Source organism: Bos mutus, chromosome 5 (genome assembly GCF_027580195.1).
Source record: "Bos mutus isolate GX-2022 chromosome 5, NWIPB_WYAK_1.1, whole genome shotgun sequence".
NCBI lineage: Eukaryota > Metazoa > Chordata > Mammalia > Artiodactyla > Bovidae > Bos > Bos mutus.
In genome coordinates, this window is record NC_091621.1 from 45,856,577 (window position 1) to 45,876,028 (window position 19,452).

The 19,452-nt window shown below is 40.9% G+C and overlaps 1 protein-coding gene and 1 non-coding gene across 2 annotated transcripts; both read left to right on the top strand.

Moving 5' to 3' along the window:
- The first annotated feature begins 19 nt into the window (after positions 1-19).
- Positions 20-18,862, top strand: PCBP2 (poly(rC) binding protein 2). Its single transcript, XM_005902116.3, is given in 15 exon segments — positions 20-182; positions 740-763; positions 853-885; positions 1,413-1,529; positions 3,494-3,533; positions 3,536-3,624; positions 4,580-4,708; positions 5,742-5,816; positions 7,621-7,713; positions 8,820-8,861; positions 10,087-10,159; positions 10,647-10,685; positions 11,624-11,679; positions 12,396-12,565; positions 18,425-18,862. Coding segments are annotated over 15 exon segments (1,086 nt in total). The 5' UTR covers positions 20-113; the 3' UTR covers positions 18,462-18,862.
- On the top strand, positions 1,938-2,044 carry LOC138988016 (U6 spliceosomal RNA). Its single transcript, XR_011464365.1, has one exon. It is a non-coding gene; the product is annotated as a U6 spliceosomal RNA (small nuclear RNA).
- Positions 18,863-19,452: the final 590 nt, after the last annotated feature.

The following is a 19,452-nucleotide window of genomic DNA, read 5'->3' on the forward strand; positions in this document are numbered from 1 at the left end:
TGTTTCCTACTCTTGAGTTTGGTCATGTTTGCATTTCAGTTTTTGGCTTTCACCCCCACCAGTGACCAAAGACTTGACCACTCAAAGTCCAGCTCCTCAGAACACTGCTCGACATGGACACCGGAGTGATTGAAGGTGGATTAAATGTCACTCTCACCATCCGGCTACTTATGCATGGAAAGGTATGCAACAGCTTGGGAAATTGGGTCATAGTAACTGCTAGAGGAGGGGCCAGGAAGAGAGGGCATGGATCTTGGAGCTCATCAGATTAGCTCTGTGGGAAGTCTGGCTTTAGCACTCCTTCTCTGGTGGACTAGATGAGACTGTAGTGGGAAAATGGACAGACTTTACTAGGAAGCTCCACTGAGCACGAAAGGCTTAACCAGAGGCTAGAGCCAAAACTATCTGGATGATAAGATTTTTCTCATGGATGTTGTTATAGCTTGTGATAGGTAGATTTCCACTGCCCAAACAATTTTGGGTAACTTTAAGGTGAACTGGTATTTGATATTTTTAAAAATGATTTATATTAAAGACAGCACTTCATTACTCCACTATTTCTTGACAATTCTTTGATAGCTTCCCTTATGTTTTGAGCAAAGAAAATAATAAGCCTTTCCATTCCCCTTCCCAGTGAATCCTAGTTTTTCCATTGCTTTGGATTGTTTTAAAAATTACTTTTTGTGATAACCAATGCTTCAAGTTTCCTTGTATTTGACACTAGTATTCTCCATTGTAGGAAGTTGGCAGTATCATCGGAAAGGTAAGGCATTAGTTGAACTCTTAATCACTATTTAGTCAGCCTGGGTTTAAATAATAATTGGAACTCATTTTTGACTTTCCCTCTTTCAGAAAGGAGAATCAGTTAAGAAGATGCGCGAGGAGGTGAGTTATTGGGGATGGAGGGATAGGGACTGTTAACTTGGAAAGTTAGACACTTCTAAAACAAAAGCAAAGTTTCTGTTTAATGAGAGATTGGTAGGGAGAAGTTTTTTTTTTTTTTTTTAATATTTGGCTGCACTGTGGGAACGTGGGATCTTAGTTCCCCAACCTGGGCAGTGGAAGCATGGAGTCTTAACCACTGAACCACCAGGGAAGTGTCCCAGAAAAGGGAAGATCTTAATAGGAGAAGCTGGTATTTTTCTGGCTTGGGTTATTTGTATGACAAATAGTATGCTGGGAAATGTAGTTTTAGGAAGTCTGCATTCAAGACTTAAAGCAGCTTCTGTAGTTTGTTGGAGGATAAATATGGAGCTGTATTTTAAATGATGTTGATGATGCCTTTTATCAGGATCATGTACATAGGCAGCTTCTTGCCCGTCTTGTTTAAGAGGGATTATTTATATATTTGTATGTGTGTCTGTGCTTAGATTTTTTTTGTCTATTAACCTTTTGGCTCTGTTTCTATCCAGAGTGGTGCACGTATAAACATCTCAGAAGGGAATTGTCCTGAAAGGATTATCACTTTGGCTGGACCCACTAATGCCATCTTCAAAGCCTTTGCTATGATCATTGATAAACTGGAAGAGGTTTGTTGTTCCCTGCCCCTCATTCTTTATTTTTTATTGTTTCTTGATAGCTTAGTGATTTCCAAGAGCTTTTAAAATTGAAGAACAGACTAGGTCATAAAGCTCTGTAAATGGGTTCTTTACTCCCATTCAGCATCCCCAAAATTGGACCATTTATAGTTAAAAAGTCACTTCAGTTGGTTAGAAAAATACCATTGGCCATAGAAGAACATGAGTTTGAACTATGCTGGTCTGCTTGTACTTTGATTGTTTCAATAAATAATGTATTACAGTAGTATAAAATATGTACTGTGGAATTACACAGTCAGCGATTGGTTGACTCTGTGAATGTGGAACTATGGATAGGTTATACTTGGACTTTTGACTGGGGTGAGGGGTCAGCACCCCTAACTTCCAGCTATAGTTAGAGTGCTCACTTTGGCAGCACATATGCTACAATTGGAATGATACAGAAGAGATTGATGTGGCCCCTGTGCAAGGATAATACACAAATTTGTGAAGCATTCCATATTTTCCCAATTATGAGTCATTGGGGGTTTATATATACAGTGTAAGGAATATAGTCAGTAATACTGTAATAACTTTGTTTGGTAACAAATGGTTACTAGACTTACTTTGATCATTTTTTTAATGAATTTAAATGTCAAACAATACTTGTACACCTGAAACCATAGTGTACATTGACTGTGCTTGAATTTAAAAACAAGAACAAAAAAACCCCAAATAGTTTGTTATTAGGGACTCTAAAAAATGTGAAAAAACAGCATCTTTTACTTCTTTACCAACAATTTGAAGGTATGCCACCATTGTGTTCATAATTATGTCCCCTGACTCTTAGTTGAGTGAACTAAATTAATATGGATTTGTTAGGAGCCCTGCTAAATACTAATATACTCTATAAATACAGGTAGGCAGTTACACATTAAAAAAAAAGCCTGGTAACTGTCAGAGCTATACTTGGAGGGGAGGGAATAGTTATCAGAAGCAAAATGTCAATAGTGGGGATTTTTTTTCTGTTTATTAAACTTTCTCAACCTTACAGTGCTGAACCATCATTGCCCTCGGTTCATCCAGTTTTCAGCCTCCCAGCTTCTGTAGTAATGCTGCTAATAATGCAATTGATACTGCAGGCAGAGGAGGGCTTCTGGGCTGTTGCTAATGCCTTAATGGTGCCTGAAATCTTACTCTTGCCAAGATCAGAAATGTTATCTTTCTGACCTGTAAGACCTTGCTAATCCAGAGCTTGTAGCTTTAAAAAAATTCAGAAAATCTATTCATACTTTAACAAATAAGAAACATGGTCTTGACTTAAGGGGCTTATGTCGGAGAAATTCCCAGGTCTATCTAAATACATGCTATATACATAGAGATTAAGCTAAATCCTCAGAAGGATAAATTTAATTAGTTTATAGACAAGATGCAGCATATTGTTATGGGAGAGATTATGGGCTTTGAAGCCAATACAGTCTTTTAGTTTAAAATCTACAACTTTTCAGTTGTGATTGGGGTAAGTACTCAGCTTCAATTTCATACCAAGAAAAAAGGATAAATAAAAGTACACTATTTTTAATCTCTACGTAGTTTAAGAGGACAAAATTGGTCACTTGAATTTGGGTTGCATTGTCTCATCTTTTCTCTTCATGTTTAATGTTGACTTCACCAGTATTGTTTTATTTTGCTGAGAAAACTTATTTTACTTAACAAAATAAGTTTTCTCTCTACTAAGAACACTGCTTCTGGCATGAAGGAACATATATTAAGGCTAAATCTGAGGATATTTGTAGGCCATTTTATTTTTTTAGTAATAAGTTGTTATTGTTTGGGGCAGGGGCAATGTTTAAATGTTGTTGGAGATCATGACATAATATGTCCCTTATAAGGTTGTTTTATGCCAGTTAGGGGATCCCAGGGATCTGTTTAAACTTGTATATTCTTGTGGTGTTTTGACTAATTTCTTTTTGTAGGACATCAGCAGCTCTATGACCAATAGCACAGCTGCCAGTAGACCCCAGTCACCCTGAGGCTGGTGGTCCCTGCTAGTCAGTGTGGCTCTCTCATTGGGAAAGGTGGTTGCAAGATCAAGGAAATACGAGAGGTTGGTTAATTTGTGCTCTTTCTCTTTTTAAAGTGTAAATTCTAAATGAGCTTCCTCTACTAGCTTTTATTATCTAGGAAAAGTTAGCATTTATTGAGATGAAGATTTTTATTAAAGTAATAGTCCTAGAAGACTATAATTTGGTTGATATGCATATTTTTCTTAGATTTCATATATTTCAACAACAGTAAATCAGAAAAGTTAACCAGAATTTCCAGCTATTGCGTGGGACCTGTTGGTGACTTTTCCATGAGGCTACATGATCCTTTTTTATGTCTAAAGAACTTACAATTTGATATGTAATAATATCAAGTGTTTTTCTTGGCCAAATTCTTAAATAGCTTGGAAGAAATGAAGGTATATTGGGATATAGTTGTAATTCTCTCTTCAAAATTATGAAAGTTAATGGTGAATTATGGGAGCTTTTATTTATATCTGGGAGTTACCGAATTGGATGTTGGGATGAAATTTGAACAGCTCCTATTCGAATTGGACTTATCTGGGAGCCTATTGTACGTACTATGTGAGCAGGGATTTTTATTTTGCTCATTGATATATTCCAAGTACCTGGGATGGTGCTTGGCACATTGAATGGGCTTAATATAAACATTTGCTGAATAAAAGGTGGGTGATATTTATGAATATTTTGTTTGATGACCCACAGAGCTATCATTAAATGAGAGGAAACTGTGTAGAAGGACCTTTCTCTTAAGAGCAGGTTAAATTTAGGCTGTTATTCAGGCTTATTCTCAGCTTTCAGAGGCTAATTTATTTATAACTGTGATTAAACAATCTTATCTGGAATAAGGAAAGAGAGGGGAGGGAGGATTAAAAGGGTTAGATAGGAGATGGGATAAATGTTTACTGAGTTTTAGACTCTAAAATTTCTGCAGGAGATGTAAATGGTATGAATGATCTGTTTCTCTGATTTTTAAAATTTCTTTTTACCCCAAAGAGTACAGGGGCTCAGGTCCAAGTGGCAGGGGATATGCTCCCCAACTCAACTGAGCGGGCCATCACTATTGCTGGCATTCCGCAATCCATCATTGAGTGTGTGAAACAGATCTGCGTGGTTATGTTGGAGGTAAGCCCTCAGGCTCATGCTGAGAATGGGGGGGAGGGTGATTTAGGGAGACAGACTGATCTATATTTAGTAAGACTAGAATTAGGTGAGGCTGTTAGAAGCCTCACATGGGGGTGGGGAAGAGGTTCCCTGAGTTCATCTTTTCCTTCTCCCAGCTTTGACTTTTCTTACAGTCCAAGCAAAAATAGAAACTTAAGCAGCAGTAATCATTTGGTTTATAGCAATTTTAGCAGGGTTGGTAGGGGGAAGATTTGCTACTTGGAATTTGAGGACAAAAGATGTATCTGGGGTCTTGAGAAGCTAAGTTAAATTGCCTTTCAGGTTACAGTATTTTGGCTACATGCAACTTTGATATGTTTAAATTAATTTCTATGTTATAAGGCAGGATTATTCAAAATGATCTATAATAACAAAAAATATCCATAGTAGTGTTTCTGAATGACTTACGAGGTCCTGGTGGATGCTATTCAGTTAACAAAAAGAATAATAAAATTAAGGAGAATTAAACCTTTCTAGAATTGTCATAGGGAATTGGTCCCATATTGGTGAGAAAGGAAAGTAGAACTTTTAGGTAGAGTTTAGGAAACTATTGACTGAATCATTGAGCTATTAATGGAAAGTCCTGAATTACCCTAGATAAAAAGTTTGGGAGCTTTATTTCCTATTTGATTTTATTTCCTATTCAGGTCAAAATGTAGTTACAAAGGTACATGGGTACATCTAGAGGTTTTGGTTTTTTGTGTTAATTAGCACAATTTGAACACATGGAAATAATGCCTAAATTATTACAGGGGAATCTGCCTTGATGAGAATTAGTGTGAACTGTATAGTCCACGGACCATCTTACTGTTTTAGAGGCAAATAACTGCTGATGATTTGAGATTAGATCTAGCCAGAGACAAAGTTGATAGGTGAAGGGGTGGAAATAATAAAGTTTTTAATTTAACTGACCTGTGTGAGCTTAAGCCACACAGCTGAAGCAGCTTTGAAACCTTATCTCTTTTTGTTTTTTTCCCCTCTGACTCTCTCCCAGTCCCCCCCGAAGGGCGTGACCATCCCGTACCGGCCCAAGCCGTCCAGTTCTCCGGTCATCTTTGCAGGTGGTCAGGTAAGAAGTTTTTTATTGCTGGGCTAAGGTGAACAAGATTGTATTTGAAATGTCAACTTTGCCAGCAGCACACCAGGCCACTCTGCATGCTTGCTGAAATCTGTACTCTGGCCATAGTTTGACCTGCTTTCAGTTTTATTTTTTGTACTGAAGAAAGCTATGAATGCCACCTTATTTAATTATTAGCAGGCATTGGGAGTTTTGTAGGCACTCGGAAGAGGTAATCTACTTAGTAATTTAAGGTGGGTTGGGTTAGAAGAAAAGATAAAATTGCTTTGATGTCACTGCTCTCCCTACCCCCACCCCATCCATGTTTTTTCATGTGTGGGGTGTTCTTTAGAGGTCCAAATAAAACATAATAAGGAGTTGGACCTCTGAAATAGATTCTTGGATGGTGGTCTCAAATTGGGGGCTCCTGAAATTGAGTGTCCTACAAACTTCCCCTTTTCCCCACCTCACCTCCCCTATTCCTACCCCTTCACTCCCAAATTCCAGTGTGTTGTCCCTGGGCTCTTAACCTCAAACACTGGTTTGAACCCACATGGCATAACTGAAATCAGCTGGGGTAAGGGTTCAGTGTCTAGGAGCGGGAAGAGCATGTTGGGCTGTGACCTTTGGTGTTAGAGTAAGAACACCAAAGCACCCCTTGGCCTCTCCTCCTTCACCAACCTAAACTCTGGATCCTTGGTACATGGTTTATTCTGAAGTTAGAGTTTTATGACAAAAGGCACTGATTAGCACCATGTTAGTTTTATGCTTTTTGGTTAGCGTTTGAGGCATAGGTCAGTTTTAAAATAATTGGGATTCAGGCTGAAATAGTGACCTTCATTTTGGTAGCTGCCTAAACAAGTACAAGTGTCCCTTTTCCTAAGTGGGGCTGACCTGTTAACAAACGCAGATAACTCACCTATTTCCATCTTGTATTTAAACTGGGGGAGCTCTTAGAGTCCATCTCATTCCCATTCTATTGAATTGTCATAAAACTGAACAAGTTTTGGGGAACTTAGTTTGTCTTGTAATTCTGGAAGCTTTCATAGGAAGTTAATCATATCACAGTTTTGTACTTTTTAATACTAGCATTGTACAAACTGGTTTGGTCAAAGTGTGCTTCATGAGTCTGGGTAGTTAGGCGGATAAACAAAGGCCCAGAGTTAGAGTAGCAGGTTTAGCTTCAGGTGTTTTCCCTTCTCCCCTGGAACTACAAGTTCCTACTTTTCTGGATTCTTCCAGGTCACTTGGGATTATCTAGAGTCCATACCGCACAGCAGCAGTCCTCTCTGTTTACAGTTCTACCTTCATTTCCCTTTCCTTTCTTCCCCTTCCCACTTCCCCCTTCTTACCTCTTTGCTTTCCTTCCCTCCCTCCCCTTTATTCAGTTGACCACTCTAAAAGCTTGCAGCTTCTTCTTCCATGAGTGGCCCTGTCTTGGATTATTCCCATGGGCCTTTTTAAATGGACCAGTTTATGCATTGTCCACAGGTGAACCTGTGTCTTTTGTTCCTTTGTGACAAAGTGGGCTCTATAGGGGTGCAGTTTAATCCCACATTGACCAGGAGCTGGCATCAGCTCTGTTGCCCCACTCCTTCATTCTTACTGAAAATAGTCCAATTGTGCAGTGTGAAATCTGCCACTATAGGTAACTTTTTTTTTTAATTCACTGATTGCAGCTCGTTTCAAATTGTGTTGTGAGCTCCTTTTTAAAGGAAAAGAAAAAATTAAACAACTTTTTTTGTGTGAATTTCATGCTGGTGACAAGGTGCCGGATTGACAGCCCTGGAGACTGAAATCCTCTATTTATCCACAGGACAGGTACAGCACAGGCAGCGACAGTGCGAGCTTTCCCCACACCACCCCGTCCATGTGCCTCAACCCTGACCTGGAGGGACCACCTCTAGAGGTGAGAGGGGATGTTCAGTCTCCAAGGCTCACTCAATCCTTCCGCCTCAGCCGAGACTGCCAACACGCGGGGGGCCAGTGGCGCTGGTGATTTTTGTGCTGTGGACACCACCTGTCCACGGGGACCTGGACTGACCCCCCCACCTCATTTCACACAGGCTGCGTAGCCCACCAGATGGTAACACCAACTCTTTTTTTTTTTTTTCCCTTTTTTTTTTCCTTTTTTTGTTCAACCCCTTTTCCCTGTCTCCTATTCCTCCTACCCCATTTTCACCTTCCCACCCCCACCTGGGTACACTTCTGGGGGTACTGGCCACTGTGATGTGAGAAGCTTCACATCCTGTTAACCAGCTGCTCCTTTCTTCCCTTCCTGATTCTCCTTGCCCCCCACCCCATTGCCCTAAAGACCCAGCTCCCTTTTTGGGAGGTTATGGTGTGGGGGGAGGAGGGCGTAGTGGGAGCTGCAAGTGCCTTTTATGGAGGGGAGGTGGGAGAAAGCAGGATCTAGAACATAAGATTTTTTCTTTCTTTTTTTTTCTATATGTATTCCTATGGTCAGCTCCCTAGTGCTAGGGACCCAACTAGCTTCCAGTGCACTTAAGGTCATTAGGCAGATGTAGAGAAAAGTCAGATAGGAAAAGGGAAGTGTTTTGTTTTAACATGCCGTGTGGGTCTGTGCAGATATAAAACATGTCACCATGATTGGTAGAAGGGTTGGGGTGGTTGAGGAAAAAAAATCATTTTCCTCCTAGGCCATCTTGTACAAAGGGAGAAAGAAGGGGGCTCAAGCAATCAAGGCATTGTTTAATCCTATCTCCCACATTTTCGTTAAGAAACAAATGTGTTATTTTGTCTTTGATTGCAGGGAACATGGCTCCCTTTATAGGCATCCTGAAATAAGCCATCATATTTAGGGTATAAAGAAGGCCAACTCGGGTCTGACTGTATTTGTGAGATACCATCTACTGCTCAACCCCTGGCCTCCCCATTCTCTGGTTCAACTCTGGCTTCCTGGCTAGTTGAAATGTCTCCCCTACCCCCCCACCCCCCAACTGGGTGGCTGTCCGTGATTGGTTTTTAATAGGAACTGTTTTCCTCCTTTTGTAGGCCTATACCATTCAAGGACAGTATGCCATTCCACAGCCAGATGTAAGTTTTGTTTTCACTTGTTTTGAAAAGCTCCCTCTCCCTTCCAAAATTGTCTCAGTCCTTTCTCCATGTAGGCAGAAGTGAGCTGGGTCTCAAACATTTGCAGTATTGTTTCCCTCACAAGGTGAAGTCTGTATTTTGGCCCTTAAATAATCTTTAATCAGGAAAAAGTAGCACCTTGTTTTGAAATTTAATCCCTGGAAATTATAATAGATTATTATATTCTACTTTCTCCCGTGTTACAGATTACTCTGAAAGAGAAATGTTCCACTGTTTACCGTCATTGGTTATCCCAGGGCACAATGTAAATTCACAGTGGACTGTGCATCTTTGCATGAAGTCCTTTCTATGGAGGGAGGGTGAGGGAGTGGGAGGTTGGGTTCGCTTTTGTGTACTCAGTCTGAGGTGGTAATGTAAAAAGCTTCTGGAGGGGTGGGAAAGGGACTTATTTATACAGGGAGGGTTAGGAAGTGAAATATTTGGATTCAACTCAGTGAAATTCCTTGTCACTGAAAACTCCAATTTAAAAAGTGCTGGTATTTAGACTTTTAAGGGCATTTCCTTCTGCACTTACTCTCTGCCCTTACTAACCTTTTCAGGTGCTGAGCTTTAGATTTGAAAAGTTGGAGTTTGGCTTTTGGTTAGTGGTAGGCCCCCGGAGGAGAAGTAGACTTGAAGAGAGATGGTTTTACAACAGCCAGGACAGTTTATATAGATGAAGAAAAATAGCTATAGAAATCATAGGGTCAGGGTTGCTAAACCCAGTTTGGTTTCGCCTTAATCTCTCCTCCTTGCAGTCTCCCTATTCCCTCATTTCCTTCCCTCCTCCCAGTACTGACGGAACCCTGCATGGTGTGTTTTTCCCTAGCACCACTGCACAGTTTGTTTACCTAGCCTGTCTGTGCTTGTCCCTGGGGCAACTGTTGCAATGGCTGCAAACACCTTCATTAAATAGCCCACAAGGGGGTGGTTGTCAGGCGGTGCTGCTGCATTTCACACACCCCAAACGCATATATTCTCTTTGTACTGATACTCTGTTTCTAACCCTCACCTTCTTGTGCCCATCCCCAGGATTGTGATACCAGCCCCATTCCTTAGCCTCTGTCATAGTTTGAGTAGTAGCCAACTTTGAGGATCAGGAGCTCTACATTTTCCAGTTTGAATGTGCTTGAGCTTTGGCTGTGTTACTCTTTTAATGTCAACCTCTTCTGTTTCCTTCCTGCAGTTGACCAAGCTGCACCAGTTGGCAATGCAACAGTCTCATTTTCCCATGACGCATGGCAACACCGGATTCAGTGGTATGGATACCTCAGTGTTGATTTTTGTAAGGTGTAGTACAAGACAGAGGCCAGCCCCAAGGTCTCCATTTGACATCTGTTTAAAACAAACTTCATTACCCAGCGTCCTGCTGGCTTAAACTTGGCTGTTTTCTATGGCTAAACCGAAGGAGGTAATATGTTTGTTAACTTGGTTTTCATTTGGGGTGAGTTATTCTAAAAGAGAAAAAAGAAAGGCCCTTGGAAGGTTTGGGGTGAGATCTGGGGATGCTTGTCAGGCAAAGGGTAGGCTGATACTTCTTCTAACCCGTCCTTATCGCTGCCCCTTTGATCTGATTGGCACCCCCTTTCTCTCCACCAGCTATTCATAGATCTGGGTAGAAACAATCCATTTGTGTAGTGTGTTTTTGTTTTGTTTTGTTTTTTTGGGCTTTTCTATATAAGGAATAACTTGTCCGATAGGGTTAGGATGAGACCACCAAACTCATTTTCACTTGTATCTTAACAGGCATTGAATCCAGCTCTCCAGAGGTGAAAGGCTATTGGGGTAATGATTAAAAAAAAAATCTGTAGTATTCTACTGTTATATTAATAAACTGGTGGGAGTCTTGTTTCACTGCCCATGACATACCAGCAGAACATGCACATGGCAAAAAGGAGCTGAGAGAGCAAAGCGGGGGTGGGCCTGGTGCCCCTGAGGGTCCCTTGATGGATCTGGCCTACCCCCTTCTAAAAATGTTGTTTCAGCAGCCACAGCTGAGAGCAGGACTAGACTTACAAGTTAGCCAGCTGGCCTTGTCTAGTCCAGGTGTCATATAGATGGGTATGGGTGTTTGCTGATAGGATTTTTTTTTTTTCTTCTTTTTCTTTGGAAAGCAAAAACCAGAACAAATTATTGAGCAAAGGACAGGGAGTAGTTTGGAGAAATGAAATTCCCACACCTCACTGCCATTTCTTTCTCACTGACCTTTAAGTGTAGGTTAGGGTAAGGGTGTTGGGATTGGTTAATCTGGTATAGGTATATTTAAAGCAACTCTGCATGTGTGCCAAAAGTCCATGTTACCCAGTAATAGGCATGGTAGTGGTGCTGGTGATAGCATCAGGTGAGATAAAATTGGGATACAACAATAGGAAATCCAACCAGAAAAGGGGAGAAGTGCAGAAGTACTTGGTTAGATTTCGGTCCTGAGAATTGAGGATACCACATCCCCTTGCCCCGTGCTTCCACCCCCTTAGACCCTAATAGCCTGGGCTTTGCAGGAAATGGCATGAAATCAGCCTCTTTTGTTGGTACAGAGGAACCTTTCCAGCATTATTTCTACACCCGTCTCCCCCTCTTTCCTCTTTGGAGGCTTCCAAGTTAGAGATGAATCCCAACAGCCAATGCTGGGTTTCCAGTTCATTTTCCTTCTGTTAGGTTAATGTGCAAACCAGCGGGAGTTGTATGCTGTGCCTTGAACTTCTTTGCTGTCTTCTGTCTTTTAGCAGGTTTGGATGCATCTGCTCAGACTACTTCTCATGAACTCACCATTCCAAACGATGTAAGTAAAAACAGAGGTTGGGCTACTCTTAACACCTTGGGGAAGAAAATGGAGTTACAGGCACTAAAATTCTTAAAACTGTAAAATCTCAAATAAAAACTGATGGAGATTGATGAAATTATTGTGTGAGTTATCTTGAGCCAGAGGAAACTTTTTGTCTCAAATAGAAATTCCCATTTGCTTTTGCATCTTGTAGAATCTGCATATGTAATCCCTAATGGAGTGGTCATTAGATGTTATCTGTGCTGTCCAACATGGTAGTCACTAAGCACATGTAGCTGTTTGAATTGAGAATAATAAAATGATAAACTCAAGTTTGTCAATCTCACTGGCCACATCAATGTTCAGTAATGACATTATTAGTGTCTACGGTATTGGAGAGTGCAAATGTTGACCAATTGTTTACTTTTTTCCTAGGCAAAAGCGTTAGAAACTAGCCAGAATCCTTGTCACTATAGTAAAGTAATAATCATGGCAGGATGAGTTAAGGCATCTTTATTGCCAAAAACAGAATAGGTTTATCATCATCTTTGCACTGCTTTGTCTTTGGAATTAGTACTCTGAAAGAAATGAGCTAATGGTCCTAGGAGTCACTCAGTTCAGAGTTGAATGCCATGTTTGTGGGCCTGAGGTATAGAAGCCTGAGGGGTGGGGTGGAATGCTGGGACCTAGCCATGCAACTCTTAATTTGGTATGCCTTGTTTTTCTTCCTTAAGTTGATTGGCTGCATAATCGGGCGTCAAGGCGCCAAAATCAATGAGATCCGTCAGATGTCTGGGGCGCAGATCAAAATTGCGAACCCAGTGGAAGGATCTACTGATAGGCAGGTTACCATCACTGGATCTGCTGCCAGCATTAGCCTGGCTCAATATCTAATCAATGTCAGGTAAGGGTTCCCTATCTTTTGTGTTATTGGTGCCAACACAAGTAATGTGTGTGTTGGGAAAAGTTACACTGTAATATTAAGTATGGGATTCTCTGGGGGATGGAAATGGGAAGGGTAGAGATTGCAAAAGAAAAAGTATCTAGCTCTACTTCTCATCCTTTAGTATAGGGGGGGAAAGTAACCAGACTGTAATGAGTTTGCATGGGGTTGGGGAAAGGGAAGTGGATTGTTTGCATTTGACTTTTTGTTGGTTTGGGGAATGGAAGGTATGGAGCATGTCTTCACTTTGTAGGACTGCTCTGGCTGGAGCACCCATACTGACTTAAAACCAAATGTAGGTCTCATTGTAGGTGTCATACAGACTAATACTTCACTGGGTTTAGGCTCCCAAGCACCCTTAATTGAAATAAAGATAATGACAGCAAGATAGTTTCTTTGAAGCAGTCATTACTGTTTATTCTGAACACATCCATTTGTGCCATTGTGTTCCATTGTTTAGAGCTTGTGTGAAAGGAGAGGTACAGGTATTGGAAGTTTCTAGAAATGCTTAGTATTTTCTTTACCCCCCACCATCTCATCTCATCCCTTATTGACCTGCTGAGGTTTTACTTTTCTTATCCAAAGGTAGCTAATGTTAACACACACAGTTGCAGCAGCACTGTTACAGTTAATGGGCATCTTGCAGGGCATTTTGTATTTCTTGCTTTCTCAGCACATGTGCTTAAGTCATGTTCTTAATTGCTTACTAACATCTTAAAGCAGCCCATTCCGTAAGGGACTTAGTTTTCCCTTTTATGTAGACTTTTACCTAAGTTGTTTATCTCTGTCACAGTTAGTTGGTCTCTGTTGTATAGACAGATTTTATGGGTTCCTAAATGTGTAGTGCAAGGGAAAGGAATTCATAAGTATGGTATGGGGTCTATTTTTTGCCATGCTTACGCTGACCATATATTTATTCCATGGTCTTTTATCCCCTGTAAGAATTTATCAGTTTCCCAGTAGTGGTTCCATCTGTTATCATATCTCTTCATGCCTTGAGGTATTTTCTTGTCTTTGTGTAGAAAAGATTTCTATACCTAGATCTGCTTTCTGTCGTCTTGCTGTTTGCAAGGGTTTGTTTCCCTGTTTCTGATTGTGGTGCTGTATTGTTAAGAGGCAAGAATTACGTTCTTGCAAGCTGGACGCGTCTGCTTGAGTAGATGTGCACTGAATATTGTCAGATAGTGTTTTCCATGTAACCTGCTTGCCTGACCCCTCTACTGGGTTGATGGCTAAGTCTTAAGGAAGCAAAACTTGGGTCCGCCTTCATTTCTTGATTTAGTCACTCTTTTCAGGACCATCCTTTTTACATGAAACTGCCCGAGCTGTGGATTTGGGTCAAAACTTTAAAAAAAACTTGATTTATTAACAATCAAGGACTATGCATGCACGCAGCTAACTCATATTGGCCCAATTTGAACACAGAAAGAAGACTGATTTTATTATGAATACTAGGCAAGAAAGATGTCTCTGTTTTTAGTAATAGACTTTGAGAGTTTCTGCTGATTGTGGCAGCTTTTATGGATTTTAACTGTCCTTGGATTTAGGTAGACAAAATGGGAGTCTTGAGGAGCCTCCCTGCCTTGGAAGACTTAGTCTTATGCCATAGGATGTCCAACAGACTTCAGCACATACCTGCAGTTCTGGCATAGGCCCATGGAGGCATTGGGAGCTACAGGTCATCACTATTACTTAGAGCTCATTTTAGAAGTAGAAGTGATGTTTTTAGTTCATTAAACTGAATTTTTCAGCAGTGCATGAAGTTTCTCTTCTCTAGTTTTGTAAAGTCTGTGTAAGAAGCATGGTCAGTTAAACAAAAGAACCTTCTTTTCTCCTCACCCATCACCAGAAATAAGGCTTATCTATGCTTCTGTTTTCAGCAATTTTCATTGAAAATGCTACAGAGTTTGAAATGAGTGACCTACTTTGGGCTCTTGTCCCTTTCCATCCTGATATATTAGTTAGTTGACTGGCAATGGAAACAAATTTTGATATTAATTACAGGGGAAAAAAAAACAATTTGAAAAATTCTCGGGGTTAGTGTCCCAAAGCTTCACAAGTGCTTGGTGGATGAAACATTTATTTGTTTGGGAATTGATGAGTATTCTTTCATTTTCTGCTTGAAATCTTTTTCTGCCTTTTGGGTTGCATCAGTATGTCAGGTACATGAAAGTGTGTGATGTCTTTTCTCAGTCCGTCAGCCTTTTCTTCACGTAGAAGTTCTTGATAGCATTGGAATGGAATTTGGCAAAGTATGCATTTTTAGAGGGTGGGACACAGAATAAAAGCTTGTCACAAGCTGATAGAAGTTTTCTTAGTTGGCAACAGAGGCACTTACTGATAAGCGGATTTTGTCCTGTACTTTGCCCTTTTGTGGTCTTCCCTTCCACCCACCCTTTTTTTTTTGTTCCTTTTTTTCCTCTGTTACAGTTTAGAAAACGCTAAACCCTCCTCCCAGGCAGCCTCCGTCACGATCCCCGATCACCTCAGCATCAACCTCTCTCAACCCTCCACCCCTTCTTCTTCTTCTTCCTCCTCCACCACCACCCCCTCGCTCGCCACAGCGGGGACCTCCGACGCACCCTCCAGCCTCCCCAACCCTCTTCCGACCGCCCCTTGTGTCTCCAGTCTGCTTGGCATGAAACCCATCCCTCTCCTGGCTCTAAATGTTGTGTCTGCTGCTAAGGGTACCGGGGCTTCAGCTACCACCACCACCACCTCTGCTGTGCCATGTGTAACTAACAAACTGAAAGGCGAGAAACAGAGATTCTCTCCCTACTGATGGCATATGTCTTGGGGCACCCCCTCAAGTATTTCATGGTTTTTTTTCCCCTTTGTTAATATTGGTGAGAACCAAACAATTGTGAGCTTGTGACCGTTTCCTTTTTACTGTTTCGGGGGGATGACAGGGTGGGGGTAGGGGCTATGGGAAACTGTGTTTAGGTTTAGGCCATTTCTGCTGAGTGCCTGTTTCAGAGTCTGACTTGTTGAATTCTTTATCTAGAGCCACAGTTCTTGCTCTTCTTTCTCATTCTGTTACTTTTTGTAGCTTTATTCTGCCTTGCAATATAACAATGTGTTAGGCTCTGTGTTAATGAATAAAAAATTCTCAGTTAACTTTTTTTTTCTTTTAATTATTTCATGGTTAAGTTATCAGCTGTCCTCCTTGGCCAGATTTGTGTTTCTAGTTGTAATAAAGTTGCCACAGTAAGAACCTTAGTTGACTGCTGTGTAGGAAAGAAGTTTTTTCTTTACCCAGAATGGGGAGGCAAGTTGGGAAAAGTCTAATAAAGTTTGCCAGCTTCTGTCTGCATTCCTCTGAACTAGTATTACTTAAATCTCAAACAACCAACCAGTGACATTGCCTCAAATTTGGCAAGATCCTGCCTGTTTATCCTAAATCAACTCTGATTACTCAAACAGGACCCTTTACCCTTTTATCCCCACCAACCTGTCTGTACCAACCCTGTCATAACTTAGAGGATTAAAGACCTGTAAGATCAACTTTAACTCATTGATCCACTTAAGATTGTTCTAAATTGTCCAAAGCCTTATTCTTTTTTGTATCCCAAGATCACAGTTCTCTCTCCATAAGAGTAGAGATGCCCTGAGTAAAATGGTGGAAGGCCTCTGATAGTCTCCACTTAGCCTGAGTGTATATTGCCAGAGTAATGAAAGTACAGTGCTCTTAGGGCTTAGGAGAACCAGTGTGGAGACTTTTTTTTCCTGGTGACCTTTTCCCACATCCCCCTTCGGCTTACATTGTTTAAAAAACTTAATTATATTGTAGTATATTAACTACAGTATATTGTTGCCCTTAAGATTGGGGCTGTAAACAAAGTCTGCATGAAGGACTAGTGGGGTGTTTCATTGTCCAGATGGGGGTTTTGTTGGTTGGTAGATGATGCTTTATCATGTGGTGCAGTGCCCCTTAGTAAGCTTTTTTAATAGCTTGCTGATACCATCTCTCCCCAGAAACCTTTTTTTTTTTTTTTTTAAATTTTTTACCTAGTTCTTTACCTAATGAGTACTCCCTGAAGGATTGCTGGGAAGAAAGTCAGAGGTTTTTTTTCCCCTAAGTGCTTGCTGACTAAAATCCAGAGGTCCTTGGTGTTCAATTTTTTGTAGCAGCCTACAGCTCCCCCATGTGGTCTTTCTTTTCTAGAGTCCTTAATATATTTTAGTTGGGTTTTCCCTTTTCTTTGTTCTCTTTCCCTGCCACCCCCAATTCCTGCCCATACTGGGTGTAAATTCTGGACAATTCTTTTTGAGTTCTTTTTGGTGTCAGAGTGCCACCACCTTCTTGTGTGAACTTACTAATTTTTTTAAATCCTAGATCTGTTTGCAGCAGCTCCTTTCCTGAACCTTCAGTTCCTACTTAAGTCTTTGATTAATGGTCTGTTTTTTATGTTGCCCTAGATCATCCCATTTTGAGGTTGGCAAGAATCTGTCCCCTATTAACTGTTCTCCTTTATACTGAGGTCAAAATACCATTTCTGACTTGAAACTATATGCAGTTTGTAATTGAAGGAGCTCTGTGTTTCCTGGCTTTCCTCCTGGCCAGTTTTTCAATTTGCATTATTCTGGAAGAGATTCAAATGGGGAAGTATTCATGTTCTCTTGACAAGGAATGCCATTACATTTAAAATCTTTACGAAATAAAGTTACAAAATGCGGGGCTTCCCTGGTAGTCCATTGGTTCAGATTCCACACTTCCTTTGCAGGGGGCATGGAGAGGTTCCACATGCCCCAAGGTGAGGGTGTGCTGTGCTTATTAGGTGCTTAGTTGCTCAGTTGTGTCCGTGGGCCATAGCCCGCCAGGCTCCTCTGTCCATGGGGATTCTCCAGGGACGAATACTGGAGAGGTTTGCCATCCTTTCCTCCAGGGGATCTTCCCAACCCAGGAATTGAACCCTGGTCTCCTGCATTACAGGCAGATTCCTTAAACTGTCTGAGCCACCGGGGAAGCCCTGAAGTGTGCTGCCCGCCCACAAAAAAAAAAAGTAAAAATGAGACTGGGTCTTAGACATTTAGCTCTGTTCAAAATGGGAGCCAGGTCTTGCTGCCTACCTAGTATCAGAGAAGCAAGCTGATCACTGAACACCTAAAAGACCTTTCCTTCAAAGCCCCAAGCTGGATTCCAGGACTTCGAATGATCTATTTGAAACAGGCATTGTTGCCAGAAATATTTGAATGGAGAGTTTGGCCTAATAAGACCACAAATTGGGGAGCCCTTAGAGCAAGCCTAGGGAGTTGCTGAAAATGGTTTTGATTTCCACTCCAAGTCTTGAAAACTAGACCTAACAATTGTAGGTTGAGTGTAATTCTTAATCCAAACTTACTATATTTGCTCCCTCTTTAACATGGCTTAGTTAGAAAACACTAGTATCTCTTAATAGTAATAGTCTTTACATTGATAGAGAAACCCAGGACTGTTCTGTGAGCTTAGAAGAAGCCAAAATAAATCTGGGCAGTAAAGTTTCTGTGTATTGTGACCCCCCTAAGAGGGGGCTTTTGTGTGTGTGGTCTGTTTTTGAGAGAATGCTTAATGTATCCCACAGAGATACTACGAAGAGCATAGTTTGAGACAGAACTATGGTTCTGAGGTTAATTTGCCCTAGGAAGCTTGGATTGCAGGGCTTATATAGGACCATGGTACTGGTTAACTCAAGAAATCTTAAAATCAATGTCTCCCTTGATACGGAAACAGATTTATGTACTCCTTCACATCTTATCAACCAGACTAAAAGTTTTGGAGGTGAGGTACTGCTGGGCACTCAGGAAACTAACTTCGAGTTTTTTTTTGTGTGTGTGTTACAGGCTTTCCTCGGAGACGGGTGGCATGGGGAGCAGCTAGAACAATGCAGATTCATCCATAATCCTTTCTGCTGTTCACCACCACCCATGATCCATCTGTGTAGTTTCTGAACAGTCAGCGATTCCAGGTTTTAAATAGTTTGTAAATTTTCAGTTTCTACACACTTTTATCATCCACTCGTGATTTTTTAATTAAAGCGTTTTAATTCCTTTCTCTGTTCAGCTGTTAATGCTGAGATCCATATTTAGTTTTATAAGCTTCTCCCTGTTTTTTTTTTTTTTTTTTTTTTGGCTCATGAATTTTTTTTGTTTGTCATGGAAATGTAAGAGTGGAATATTAATACATTTCAGTTTAGTTCTGTAATGTCAGGAATTTTTCAAAAAAATTAAAAGATGGACTGGAGCTTTTTCTTTGTGAATAGAAACTGGATGCCACAGTGATTTCATGTGGGTTTTATTCTGGTGTCTTGCTGTTATTTTTGCACCTTTTATCCCTCAAAAGGGTAAGGACCCTGCTTGGGTTTTTAAGCGTTTATTCCAGTGCAGATGTTTTCTTCTGTTTTACCACTCCCATCTTTTTCTGTAGCCCTTGAGCCTGCATTGCAGAGTGATCTTAATAATAGCTATAGCAAGCTGGCTGTGCCCTTGGTCCAAAAGAATGGGGATTCCAGTTTTCTAAGACATGCCTGCAAAATGTAAGCAAGCACTTCCCACTGGAAGGGTGCACACGCATACACACGGAAGCAGCAGAATTTGTCTCACTGGGATTCACCTTCCTGGGAATACCTACACCCTTGTCCAGAAATCATTCTGTTTAATAAGGATGGATATTTTCTAAGGTCTGTCCTAGTACAATCCTTTATAAAGATAGACCTGTTTATACAGGTTTTAGGTTGGTGCTCTAAGTGGTTAGCATCACTTAAAGCATAAAAGGAGCAAGTCATTCAGCGTTGTAGGTAATTTCCAAAGCCCACGGCTCCTACTTAACCATGCAAGCTACCCCATTCATTCACCAAGAAAACCCTCAACAG